The sequence below is a fragment of the Nipponia nippon genome, unplaced genomic scaffold, assembly GCF_047370975.1.
Source record: "Nipponia nippon isolate SJK-2023a ecotype South Korea unplaced genomic scaffold, ASM4737097v1 scaffold_25, whole genome shotgun sequence".
NCBI classification, from domain to species: Eukaryota; Metazoa; Chordata; class Aves; order Pelecaniformes; family Threskiornithidae; genus Nipponia; species Nipponia nippon.
The window spans coordinates 5,398,872-5,411,337 of NW_028262342.1; the positions used below are offsets into that span (position 1 = coordinate 5,398,872).

At 55.9% G+C, this 12,466-nt stretch overlaps 1 protein-coding gene across 2 annotated transcripts in view; it reads right to left on the reverse strand.

Moving 5' to 3' along the window:
• Positions 1-2,081: 2,081 nt before the first annotated feature.
• CDK18 (cyclin dependent kinase 18) overlaps positions 2,082-12,466 on the reverse strand; it is a 38,975-nt gene continuing 28,590 nt past the window's right edge. For both annotated transcript variants that reach the window (XM_087762219.1, XM_087762220.1), the window contains 12 exons: positions 11,092-11,148; positions 10,731-10,845; positions 10,465-10,559; positions 10,296-10,358; positions 9,767-9,890; positions 9,569-9,689; positions 9,132-9,229; positions 8,641-8,746; positions 8,381-8,423; positions 7,777-7,867; positions 7,364-7,441; positions 2,082-7,036 (listed from right to left, as the gene is read on the reverse strand). In XM_087762219.1, coding sequence (XP_087618345.1) covers positions 7,002-7,036; positions 7,364-7,441; positions 7,777-7,867; positions 8,381-8,423; positions 8,641-8,746; positions 9,132-9,229; positions 9,569-9,689; positions 9,767-9,890; positions 10,296-10,358; positions 10,465-10,559; positions 10,731-10,845; positions 11,092-11,148 — 1,026 coding nt within the window. In that variant the 3' untranslated portion in view covers positions 2,082-7,001. The remainder of the gene's footprint in view (positions 7,037-7,363; positions 7,442-7,776; positions 7,868-8,380; positions 8,424-8,640; positions 8,747-9,131; positions 9,230-9,568; positions 9,690-9,766; positions 9,891-10,295; positions 10,359-10,464; positions 10,560-10,730; positions 10,846-11,091; positions 11,149-12,466) is intronic.

Sequence of the window (12,466 nt, forward strand, 5' to 3'; positions counted from 1 at the left end):
CACATTTTTGCGCTTGCTGCAAGGTGCAAAGTGAAATCATGAATGAAGGAAGAGCAGAGCACCCTTAAGACAGCAGCATCAGTTGGTGCGTGCCATTGCTGCTCAAAAAGATCCCGCAAGCGTTTGAGAAACACCTTCCTTTTGCTTCTCCTGCCCTCGCACGTTCTTCCTGGGGCAGCAAGAGGCACAGCAGGGGTTTTTCACATTCTATCAGTTAATCTTTTCAGCCAGTGGAGCAATTACTTCTTTAACTGCTTTGCAGTGACTGCTCTATAGAGCTTCCACCCAGAAGCCAGATTTTTGTTCAGATTTGCTGTTGTGATGCTGGCATCACTTCTCTTAGCCCAGTCTCAATACAGTGGGAAAATTAAACTCTAGTAATAGATTTTCTAAAGGTTTCCTTGGGGTGGAACCAGCTGAGGCCATACTCCCATACGATGGGTTGAATTATTCCAGGCTGCATGTAAGATGCTCAGCAACCCAGCATGAACGGGCCGGGCAGCTGGAACAGCAGCACGCGAGAGAGGTGTTCGCCTCATGTATTTCAGGGCCAAGAGTTTCAAACCACGGCGTGCGATTTGGAAAGCTTAGCTCCACTTCTAGGTCAAACATTAGCCTGAGATCTTGGCCCAGTTCTTACAGATCCTGTAACGCTTATCTAAAAGGAGGAAGCGCTCACCTACACATTCTCCTATTGTCCAACTTAAATAATTCACACACCCACTCCGGTTTAGCTGGAATCGATGTGCTTCCTCCTTTACTGCACTAAAACTGTGGCAGAGGAGGGCGGGCTGCCATGGAACGACCAGGCTGAGCCTCCTGAAACGCACCCATAATTTAATGACACACCAATAATCTTGTGGAGGGCAGCAGGTATCGCCCCCGCTTTGCAGATACGCTGAGAGACCCGGGGAGCGATGGGTGACCTGGCTTGAGCATCCTTGTGAGGCAGGAGGATGCCCTAAGGGACACGGGGCAGGGAGGTCACGGCTATTTGGGCGGCCGGGAACATCCAGAGGCCAGTCGGGTCCGCGGGCGGAGGATGCGGGCTGGGGCAGCTCGGCAGCATTCCCCTGGATCCAGCGCCGGCAGCTGCCGCCGCAGTGAGACTGGAGGAATGAGAGCGGCAGATGGAGGAACTGGTTTCACAAACAGCTTGTTACTGGGGCTCTGCCCACGCCAGTGCCTGAGCGTGACTCAGGCAGGCTGGGCGCTGGCTGGAGGTGCAGCCCGGGGAGGGGAAGGGCATTGCCCCCTTCCCTAAACCAGCCGCCCATCGTCTGCGGGCTCACACCATGGGTCTGGCCCTAAAGATCCCACAGGTCCCCCCGTACTCCATCTCTGGCTCTTCCCAGGTCCCCCGGACCCGGGTGGCTGTAGCTTCTCTTCAGCCCTGATGGGCCAGAGAGCAGGAATATGTAAAGGGCACTGCCGTGCTGAATAGCTCTGGTCTCAGGGAGATTTTTAGCTGCTAGCGCTGCGGGAAACAGGGCTCCCCTGTCCCTTCCCCAGCTCTGCCCTTCAGCTGCTTTGCAGCCATGGGCTGGGCATGTCAGCTCTCTGCGTTATTTGCCTGATAGGCTTATGGCAATATTTGTTTAGGGCCTTAGGATCCACACAAGGGACCACAGAAACATTTTCCTATTGCGCTCAAGTTCTTAAGGTCTTGTGTTTCAGTCCCCTGCAAAGGTCAGGTAGTGGGCAACTCCTTTTGCACTAAGTCTGTGTCTGGGAGTTTACCACAGCCAGCCAAAAAACGCCCTGCTAGCAGGAGTGAAAAGGAAAGGTGTCCTGGAGCCGCACAGAAAGCAGCTGTGGGGAAAGACTCTGTGGGAAGGCACAAAGACGGCACGGCACGGGACGGCACGGCACGGCACGGCATGGCACGGCACGGCACGGCCGCGGTCCGGCAGCCTGCCTCCCCTGCGCGCCCACCACGGAGCAACTCACCGCTCGGGAGCCTGCCAAGGGACCTGCGCGCCTGAGACGTCGGTGCTACCTAGCTGAAATTCAAAAACAAAGCGGATCCTTCTCCTACCAAAAAAAGAGAAAAGAGAAAAATTATATCCTGTACAAAACTATCCTGTATTCAGTGAAGTTTATTGTCCAATCTTGGCTTTGGAGCATTCACAATACAACTGTAATATAAGCCTTAGCAAGAAAATGAGCACATCCACAAAATAGTCCATGTCACATCTGAAATACAAAAATTGAAATACTCTTATAAAACAGACACAAGACTGATAGATGGATACAATCTTTTATTCTTTTTTTTTTTTTTCTTTTTGTACCTTTCCATTTATTCCAGAAAAACTTTCTATAAAAAAATCATTGCTTCTTTTGGAATAAATCTTTAAAATAATTTCTTTTAAAATGCATGTTTCATTTGTACAACACTAGTTAAATATATTATTGGTATTCTGCAAATGAATCACACCAGAGAACATTCACAGTATGTGTATCCTGGCCGCTTGGATCTATTGTTCCTGCTGTAGGACAAGCATGATGCTGAGGATGAAAGAAGGCAATGAAGAAACCAGAAAGGGGGTTTCATAGTGTTTGTGGCCAGGCACGGCTAGCGGGGCGTGCTGCGGGGACATCCAAACGCCTCCCTTACAGGATGGAGCGTACAGAGACAGGAGAGCGGCGCGGTGCGGCGGGAGCGGCACAGCCAGGCAGGCAGCCGCAGCTTTTGGCAGGTGAGATCGTGCCACTTTTAACCTCACGTATTTCAGGATCAAGACCCGATGACCCTTGCAGGACCCGCTCGGCCATCGCTGGCTCTGTGCTCTGAGCAAACCCGGGCTTGCGTGGCTGCGAGACGCCAGATTTACACTGGTGAAAGCAGAGTTTGGCCGCCTAAGGCTGGGCAGGCTCCCACCCCCAGGTCCGGTCCCTTCCCCGTGCCCGGGGACACACACACTAAGCCTTTCGCGTTACTCAGCCCAGCGGGTTAGGCTCCTTCTCTAATGTTTTCCCACCTGCCTGTTTCTAGCCTGCTCCTGAGAGCTCTGGGCTCCCATTTTATGCTAGCCTAATTTCTGACCGAAGATAAGTCATGGGAAAAAACCAAACAAAACATTTGAGAAGCTTGGGAAAATGGCCTTCTAATTTTTTTTTTTTTTGTCATGTGTAAGGGAGAGGAAAAAATCCACTTATTTTGTCCTTAGTCTCCAAGAGACAATGTACTTTTGTTATTTAAAATCTTAACATAGATCTGGCAACGGGTTGGGCCAGGAAAGGCGTGTGCATGTCTGTACGGAGAGGGTGAAATTAAATAGCTCTGCCTGTAAGTTTTATTGTTGTCCCATAACATGGACCGACCTTGCTTTACACATTATTTACTTACATTTCTTTAACTACCCATCAGCTGGAGATGAAAGAATACAGCCTTTCCTGAGGGCACAGCCAAAACTCCATTTTCTACCCAAACTGGTAAAAAAAAAAAAAAAAAAAAGGCAAGAAAAATGTCTGGAAGACAAAGCAACAGTTTCCTTTTGTCAAAACTCCCCATCTGCGAGGAGTGCCAGCTACTCCGCAAAGCGGCGGATGGGAGAACCCACAAAACAAAAAAAATGCCGGAGAGCCACAGACATTCCCAGCATTTTCATTAGCGCTACTTTAAAAATCCAACTTAGGAGCCGGCTGGCGCTCCAAAAGCCGGGGAAAGCCTGCCCGGGGGATGAGCTGCCCGAGCCCCGCTGCAGGTTTCTCCCCTTGCAAGCAGGGAGGAGCGGGGCACGGCTCTGCTCGGGGCTTTCATAAACTGGGGGGTCCAAGGGATGTTGGTCCTCCTAAACCCAGCCAGACCCCGTGGTCCTCAGGGGAACCGTAACTCCATCCGGGAGATGGAGAAGGGGGATTTGGCTCCGGGCTCTCATCGCTGCCAACCTGCAGCTCCTTTTCTTCGCAGCCGGGAAGGCTTTGGCGGGCAGCGTGCCGTGGGAGGTCAGACGCTCGGGGCTCTGCCAGCCGACACGTGCAAGTGCAGCAGCGACGGGAGCTTATAAATCAAACCTTGATCAGCGGGGCACCAAATATTTACACACGCTATCGCCCTCCTGAACAGGAATCAAATATCCACTAAATGCGGTGGAACAAAAGGGGTTATCTTAAATTCGGGCTGGCACAGGGCTAATAGTGTCTCCTTTAGGGAGGATTTGTAGGAGGAAAGGCAAAGGCTATGAAAGAATAAAGAGCAGCTAACAGGCCCTTTGTCTTTGCTATCTGATCCTGGGTAAGGCAGTCCTGTCTACACGGTCATTGCTAGGTCTTTTCCCCAATGTTTCTCCCCAGCGGTTTCCGTAGGTGACCTTGACCTTCAGCAGGAATACTTCTCTTCTGAGGGGAGAGCTGAGACCACACAGACCCGGTGTGGGCTGCCTCCATTCTCCCAGTGTGGAAGCGGGACGGCTCAGCTGGGCACCCCGTGCCCCAGCAAGCTTTATGCCCAAGGCAATCTCAGTGCATGGGGATGGTAACGCCAAGCAAGAGAACTGCACAAAGACAGGGCAAACATGTCCCGAACGGGCTTCCCAAGAGCGGGTGGAGGGGTTTCCTGCTCCCCCCGGTCTGATCTGTGCTCACGGACCGCAGCGGGGGCTCTGCCCCCCGGGCACGCCTGCGCTCTTCGCCCCAGGACCTGAAGGTGCTGCCGCAAGGGCACGGGAGACGCTGCGTCCGTGGGCTGCCTGCTGAGCTGCTAATTCCTGACGGGAGCTGGCTGCCCTGGGAAGCGTGAGTCTGCACCACAGATCCCTGCCATGCCAAGGAAATTCCTGTATAAAATGCCTTTGTGAAAGAAAAGATGACAGTGCGAGAGTTCAGCCTTACTCCAGCCAACACCTCCCTTTGGGAACCTCCCTACTGAAAAGCGCCGTGCAGCGGGAGCCGGGTGTAGGAAACCAGGCAAAACACTACCCTGGCATCAGGGCGAAATGCGTCACTGGTGGCTGATGGCTATTCATGCTCTTCCCTATCAAATGGAAACAATTAATGAACTATTCAGCCTGCTGTATGCTGGACATACTGAGAAGGGAACCGAGCAGGGATGGGCAAACCTCAAACAATGCAGACGTCTGGATGCTTGTCTAGGACAAACCCGAATTAACAGCTTTGGTCTGATGGGGGAAGCTCAGAGGGTGCAGCGCATCAAGCACCGGCACAGGAAGGGGTCGCCGCAGAAGCTTTGGGGAGCTCAAGGGTCTCCTCACGTATCCTCACGCTTTGCATTTTCTGAGGATGACAGAAGGAATCCTGCACAGCAAAGCACAAAACGGAGCCCTCACTCCTGGCTCGATGGGGAAACAGCGGCATGGAGCGTTACCGTCCCCTGAGCAATGCCTCCCAGGCTGGAGCGCGACGGGTTAAGACATCAGCACGTCCTGCCAGTCCCAGCGCCAGGCGACAGTCCCAGCGCCTGCCAAGTCCAGAGTCTCCTGGCCACATCCATGGGCTGGAGGACCAGTGGGTGAGAGGACTAGTCATCCGGGACAGCCAAGAAAAGGATGCGAATATTATACAGTAGAGAGACTTCTTGCAACGCTCACACACTTGAAGACGTTTCAGGCTGTTTGCAGGCTGTGGGGGAGGTGCAGCAGGGCCTCTTTGCTCAGGATGGATTTGGCACGGTCCTGAAGTGTACGGAGGGGAAAACGCACCAGGAGCAGTCCTCGTCCAGCAAAGCACGCTCAGGTCTAAGCATGCACCTCAGTCCCATGGCATCGATCTGAGTCAGGGCTGGTATGATCTGGCATCAGCTACAAATGTAGAGGCCAGACGATGAGGTTTGAGGGATGATTTGCTTCTCTCCGGGTCTATTTCTGGTCCCCACAGCTGAGCTGTGGGAGGTTTGGCACCTCTCCCCCTTCCTCTGGGTAGAAATGCACTGAGGTGGGTGTGTGCAACACTTTGGTACGGAGCGGCTGCGCGGCTCGGGCTCTGCCACATCGCGTGGGGCTCGGCGACGGGACGGGGGGAGATGCGCTCCCGAGATGCCAGCTGGGAACTGTGTCCTGCCCCTTGTGACGGTGGCAGAGAGGGTCGCGGGCTGGGGGGGCAGCAGGCTCAGCAAGGAGAAAGGGTCCGCTCCATCGGTGCCTGGGAAAGGCTGTCCAAAGGGCTCGGCACAGCAACGGGAGGCAGAACGGAGCCAATGCTTGTTTGGCCCCGCTTCTGCACAGCTCTCCCAGCAGGTACCTGCATCTCAGGCGGGGTAAGCCAGCCTTTGCCCTCAGCTCAGGACATCTCTGGGGAGCAGCCAGCTGACTGAATTTGGAAACGCAATGGTGGCAAGGAGGGGGAGATGCTGGGGGAAGCAATGGAAAGCCCCCTCCTCCCAGCTGCTCTGTCCTTGTCAGGATTCAGGTACCAAAGATGGGGAGAGAAAAAGGGGTTATGCAGGCAGAGGCAAGGGCAAATAAGGGCACGCTGCCCCGGTTTTTGTGCTTCAGGTGCAGTCTCTCCAGTGCCAGGCTGGGTCGTGCCCCTGACCCGTAACGTGGCTGCAAAGTGTCTCCCCAAGAACCAGGGGGTGCAGAGCAGGTTGTCTGAGCAAAGGTAACGTTTTCAGAAATGCCTGCCGGGGCCAAACGCTACGACCCACCGCCCAGCTTTGGAGATACCACCCTCTGCTCACAAAACCTCCCCGTGCCCGGCTCACCCCCCAGGGCAGCGAGCGGCTCCCTGGGGCAGCACATAATCCCGCGCTCCGGGCAATGCCCAGGGCAGCTCCTCGCTAGGGCAGTGGCACAGAGGGTGGCAGCTCACGTCTGATGGGGGCAACATGAAAATAAGAGGGGAAAAAGGCCACAGGTCCATCAACAGCAGCTGCTAGGGGCTGTGGTTGTGGGGACAGGCAGGGGAGAGTCTGCGGCCGAGGGCGTTTCAGCATCGTCCTGCTCGAGTCAGTAATTCTGCGGTGGGTCAGGTGGGAGCGTGTTGCCATCTCCTTTCTCAGTGCTTTGATCTCCATGGTGACAAGGGGAACACGAGATCCAAGTTTAAAATATACTCTGCCTCCTGTTCTTCCCTCGGGCTGAGGAAGAGAGAGAGAGATGGGTCAGAGAGGTCAGACGGCGAGCGGCACTTTGCAGAGAAGCTGTGCCCCGCGGTGCTCTGGGTTAGGAGGTTACAAGCCCACGGCGTTCGGAGAGGAGGGAGCTGCACCTCAGGGCACCAAGATGTGACTTTGGTACCAGGGCAGGTGACAAGCAAGGATGCCCAGGGGTAATTTGTGGACTAAAGCAGGGAGCAGGGAGCAAGTTTGGCTTTTTCTATGTGGGACCCACTGAGAGTAACCCCAGTGCCAGCACGGTCCAAGGCACCATCTAGGAGAGGTCAGCATGATTTTCCCCAGTCCCACCTGAGTGCTGAAAGGCTGAGCCTCGGTAGCCAGGGTCCTTTTGAAGCTGGATCTCCTTCAGGGAGAAGATGGAGACGTCTAGGCAGAGGGGGCAGAGAGAGAAGCATCAGTCCAGCTGGCTGAGCCGGCAGCGGTCTGCAAACCCAGAGCCAGGAGGGACGGCAGCGCCCAAGTGCAGCACAGCACCTCATCAGAGCTTTGCTTTCACATTCCTACTCCTACTCGACATTGTCCTACCCAAATTGTTTCTTGCTGTCACAGCCACCAAGCTCCCACCCCACCCTGCTGCAGGAGCACCTCTGAGTGAGCAAAGACAAGAGGCATCCAAAGAGACCCGGCTGCAAACCACCACCCTTGGGCTGCACAGCAGCTCTGTGCTCCACATCCCCCAGGCAAGGAGAGCGTGCACTTACTGTCGGGCAGGAGATGCACCCGCTCTCCCAGGCTCTTGAAGTAAGCGTGCCGGAGGGCTGCCTCCGCCGAAATCCGGCCCTTGGCTTCGTACTGCACAAAGCCCCAGAGAAAGGCAATTATATACAGTCTGCACGTGCGAGATGGCATTCAGTGGGCACAGAGGCCCCATGCAGGGTGTGCGCACATTTGTGCGCCTACACACATGTAAGTGCCCAGTGTTTTCGTGTGCTGCATGGGTGACAGTGTGTCCAAACACTGTGCACACCGTGGGGCTGTGCAGGCAGTCACCAGTGCCATTTGCATGTGCGCAAGGGACAGTCAGCACACACTGTGACCAAAGGAGCGCACCGGCCACATCGTACCTTACGGATCATCAGGTTTGAGTCCTCTCACTTGTGTGAGGAGACACAGGGTGAAGGATGGCTCACTGTCCTTAATGGGTGGTGGTTTGGGATAGCATCTACAACGCCACAGCTGCAGGGCCATGGCTTATTCTGCAGTCACAGCTCCTCTCCTGCCTGGCTCCAAAATCAGCGTGAGGGCAGGCAGAGGACCTTCACTGCAAATCCCTTTGCCATCCACCTGAACTGCTCTACCACTCACCAGAAGGAGGTTCATCAGCAAGTCAATGCCTTCTGAGTCCAGCCTGAGAGAAGGAGGAAATAAAAAACGGAGCATTATTGCACCCAGGAGACATTGCCACCACCAATGCAGGGGACAAGTGGCAGCTGGGGCCTCCAGTGCACGGCTGCATTCAGAAGCTGCCAGCACCACAAGGAGGAAATGAAACCGGTCTCCCCAGGCTCCCGATTACGGCCAGCGCAAGCCCACTGTGCCGTACGTGTCCCTGCTCAAGGAGGTACCTTGGGGCGTGATTTATTAACGGCTGGGCTCGGTACTGCGTGAAATTGTAAGCCTTAAACTCCTCGTTGGATGTTATTCCAGGCCAGGTGTCTTCTGTTGGGGTTCCTGGGAGGGGGAGAGAGGGAAACCTGTCACGCACGTTTGGTGCAGAGAGAAAAGCCTCATGCGTGCGAGTGTGCGCCCTGCCCCGGAGAGAGGGCCCGAATTTCCCCAGCGAGCTGGGACTCGCCCGCGCATCCCACGGGGCAGCCGGCGAGGAGCTCCGCGCCCTTGCCCCTCTGCTGCCCGCAAGGCTGCGGGGGGCTGCGGGGGCTGCGGGGGGCTGCGGGGGCTGCGGGGGGCTGCGGGCAGCCTCTGCCCACGCCTGCCCACGCCACCGCAAAGCTTTGCCAGCCGGCTCCCGCCAGCTTTCCCAGGCTGCGCTTCGTCACCGCTCCTGCAGTCAGCCACTGCCCTCGCGTGGGGACCGGGGAGACGGCAGAAGGCTCACCCAGCAGCCTGAAGATCAAATGCAGCTCTTCTTTCACGGTGGAGCCGGGGAACATGGGCCGTCCGGTGACCATCTCGTAGTGGATGCACCCAACACCCCTAGAGCAGCAGCAGAGGCTCTGGGATTAGTGAGGGAGAAGCCCTGTGGATGCCCCACCACCCCTTGGCCAGGGCTGAGGTTCCCGCAGAGGGAAATGAGCTTCGGGAGCCGTGTCCCTTCTCTGCTACAGGTAACCATTCACCCCTGATGTGGACAGTGTGCTCCAAAGACCCTGAGCCCCAGGGGACATGGAAAACAGCACGGCCTCTGGAAGAGCCCACCACCCTCAGGTGTAACCAACACTGTGGGCATGTATGGTGCTGCACTGGCAGAAGGATGGAAATGCCCAACCCACCGCCTTGGAGACCCGGGAAGCTCGGTTTGGAGCCGTGGCTCACCACATGTCGATGGGTGTGGAATATTCGGTAGATCCCAGCAGGACGTCGGGGGGCCGGTACCACAGCGTGACCACTTCATTGGAATACGTTTTCGTAGGGACTGACTTGGCTCTGGCTAGTCCTGAGGACGAAAGGGATGGATATCAAGGAGCTGCACCTTCTTGCAATGCTGCATCTTCCCCAGAGAGGCCCACCTACCAAAGTCAGCCAGCTTGAGCTCTCCTCTCTCGTTGATAAGCAGGTTCTGGGGTTTGAGGTCTCGGTGCAGGATCTTTCTCCCGTGACAGTAAGCCAGACCACGCAGCAGCTGGAACATGAAGATCTGTGGGGAAACGAAGGGGTTTGCATCTAGCACTGGGACACAGGCACCAAAAATGAGTCTGTCTCAAGGGCTCTCAAAGTCACGGCCAGGAAAGAGCCCTGCAAGCTGGCCTGGGGTGAGACGCACTGCAGGCAAGCGCTCAGGCCCATCACCAGCAATCCAGAAGAGGGGCTGAGCAAAGTCTGCACGCACAGCGATTTTATTTAGGGTGGCAGTGACTTGAGAAAAGCTGGTGGAACATCAGAGCAGGCTGAAAAAGGTCAAAGAAGAGTAAGAAGGCTGAACTGAAGGGAGAAGGGGTATCCAGCCTCACCCAGCCCTGCATCACCCCGGACTGCATGCAGGGTGAGCTCCCCGCATGCGAGGAGAGGCAGGGGTACAGGGTCGCAGGCAGCACCGTCTTACCTTCACATTGTGCACGCTCATCAGGTTCCCACAGTTATCGAGGTACTGTTTGAGGTCGCTGTCCTGCAACGGGAAGCACACGTCAGCCTCTCCCTCCCTCGGCCCCCATCACCTGCCCGCAGAAAGGCAGCCGTCCCCCCGCTCCCGCAGAGAACCCCCGCAGACCCACCAGGTACTCGAAGACGAGGGTGAGGGAGCGCTCCGTGTGGATGATGTCGTGCAGGGTCACGATGTTGGCGTGCTTCAGGTTCTTCAGCAGCGACACTGCAAGGAGAGGAGAGGGCAGGTTGGGGCAGCAGGATCCGGGCACCGCGCGGCAGCGCGCTGCTGGGACTGCAGGTACACGCGTCCACCGGCACCGCCCGTCCCAAATCCACCTGTGACCCAGCACTGCTCACCAGGGCTGTGATGGGGAAAAGCCCCTCCTGCCCTCACCTTCCCGTATGGCTGTGCAAGGTGCCCCTTCCTCGTGCTCCAGGCGGATTTCCTTCAGGGCAACGAGGTTTTCGGTCAGCTTGCTGCGTCCCTTGAAGACAGTGGCGTACGTGCCCTGGGTGGGGAGAGAGAAAATACACGCCATGCAGACCATTTGCCAGGGTGGCACAACATGGATATACCCCATAACATTGGAGGAAGGATCACTTGAAGCTACAGGGCCAAGTCTGAAGTCCACAGAAAAGCTTGGTCTAAAAATTGCTAGATATTGAAGAAATTTGGCTACCGTCTGCCTTTTGCACTTAAAGCTGCCCTTCTAACTTAATTTAAATCCTTTACAGGGGTTTCACAGTCTACTCACCTCTCCCAGTTTGTCCAGTTTAACATAGGTTTCCAGCTTCCCAAACCCAATATCTGACTGTAAGAGAGAAAGGAAAACATCACTGGAAGGGATCTCATCCAGGGATGGCTTCACCTCCAGGGAGAAGGTCAAGGACACTGGGCAGTAACAGCTTTGGGGGCAGATCAGTCAAGGCAGGTGTTTGCATGCAGGAGCCCAGCGGATCTAAGCACATAAAATCCGTTACTTTCCTGGAGAAGCCGTGCAGGCGACCAGGCAATCGATCAGAAAACCTTCACAACCGACACCGGCTGCTTCAGCACCTGCACCCCGCACCCCAGGGCGGCCGCAGCCTGCACGCCTGCCCCTTCCCGCTGCAATTCCCCCTGCAATTCCCTTCTCCCCCCCACCGCCCGGAAACGCCACCAGCAGCGGCCGAGTCGAACAGGAGCGGTGATTTGCAAAAAGCTGATGCCCTTTTTGTTGGAGAAGCCTCGTGGGAGCCTACTGCCAACACCCAGCCTTTCCTGAGTGCTTTCCTATGTCCCGGTCTTTACTGTGACGCCGTTCGTTTCTCTGTGTGCTGTTCAAATCAAGCGTGAAAGGGACATTTTCCCATTTGGAACGGTAACTCTTTAACGTATTGCTGAGACCTGCTCTCATGTACCCAGTGAAAGAAGGGCAACCACTGCAAGGCCACAGATTTAGGTGTCAGCCCTAGCAGACCCCTGAAATTGCAGTTTTCTGTGGGGACAGAGACGCCTCCGCGGTTAGTCTGGATTATCTGTGTGCCAGGGCAGGGGATGGTTCCCAGCACAACTGGGCTCAAGGCCCAGGGCAAATCGTTGCTCCTTAAGGTGAACAAACCGGTGTAATTCTCCCACAAAATACGTTTGCATCGGCGTAGTCCCAGGCCAGCAGCCAGCTCTGACTGCAGCCCAGCAGCACCGCTCCCTCTCCCGAGCCAAGGGCTCATGCCATGCCGCTCGCCATCAGCAGATGGAGCTGGATGGACAGCTGTCAATCAGCAGGCAAAGACTCGGGCTGTGCAGGGAAAGGGTCCCCTGGGGGAGGCACCGAAGGAGCCCCTTGCACTGTGCCCAGGGCTCAGCCTGGAGAACCAGCAGCCCCAGGTCTGGGGTGCTCCTGCAGCCTGCCCTGCTCACCAGATCTGCCCCACGGGAAGGTTCTTCCTCACAACAGGCACTGGGCAGACCACCAAGCTCTCACAAGCTGCCACACGCAGCGGGGAAGCCGCTTTCTTGCTCACGCAGCAGAATTTGGACCGGCAAATCCCAGGGGAACACAGTGGGTTTTTTTACTCCATTTTGGCTTCCCCAAGGCCTCTGCGTACCCCGGGAACAGATGTGTCTTGAGCAGGGAAATGAAGCTGCTG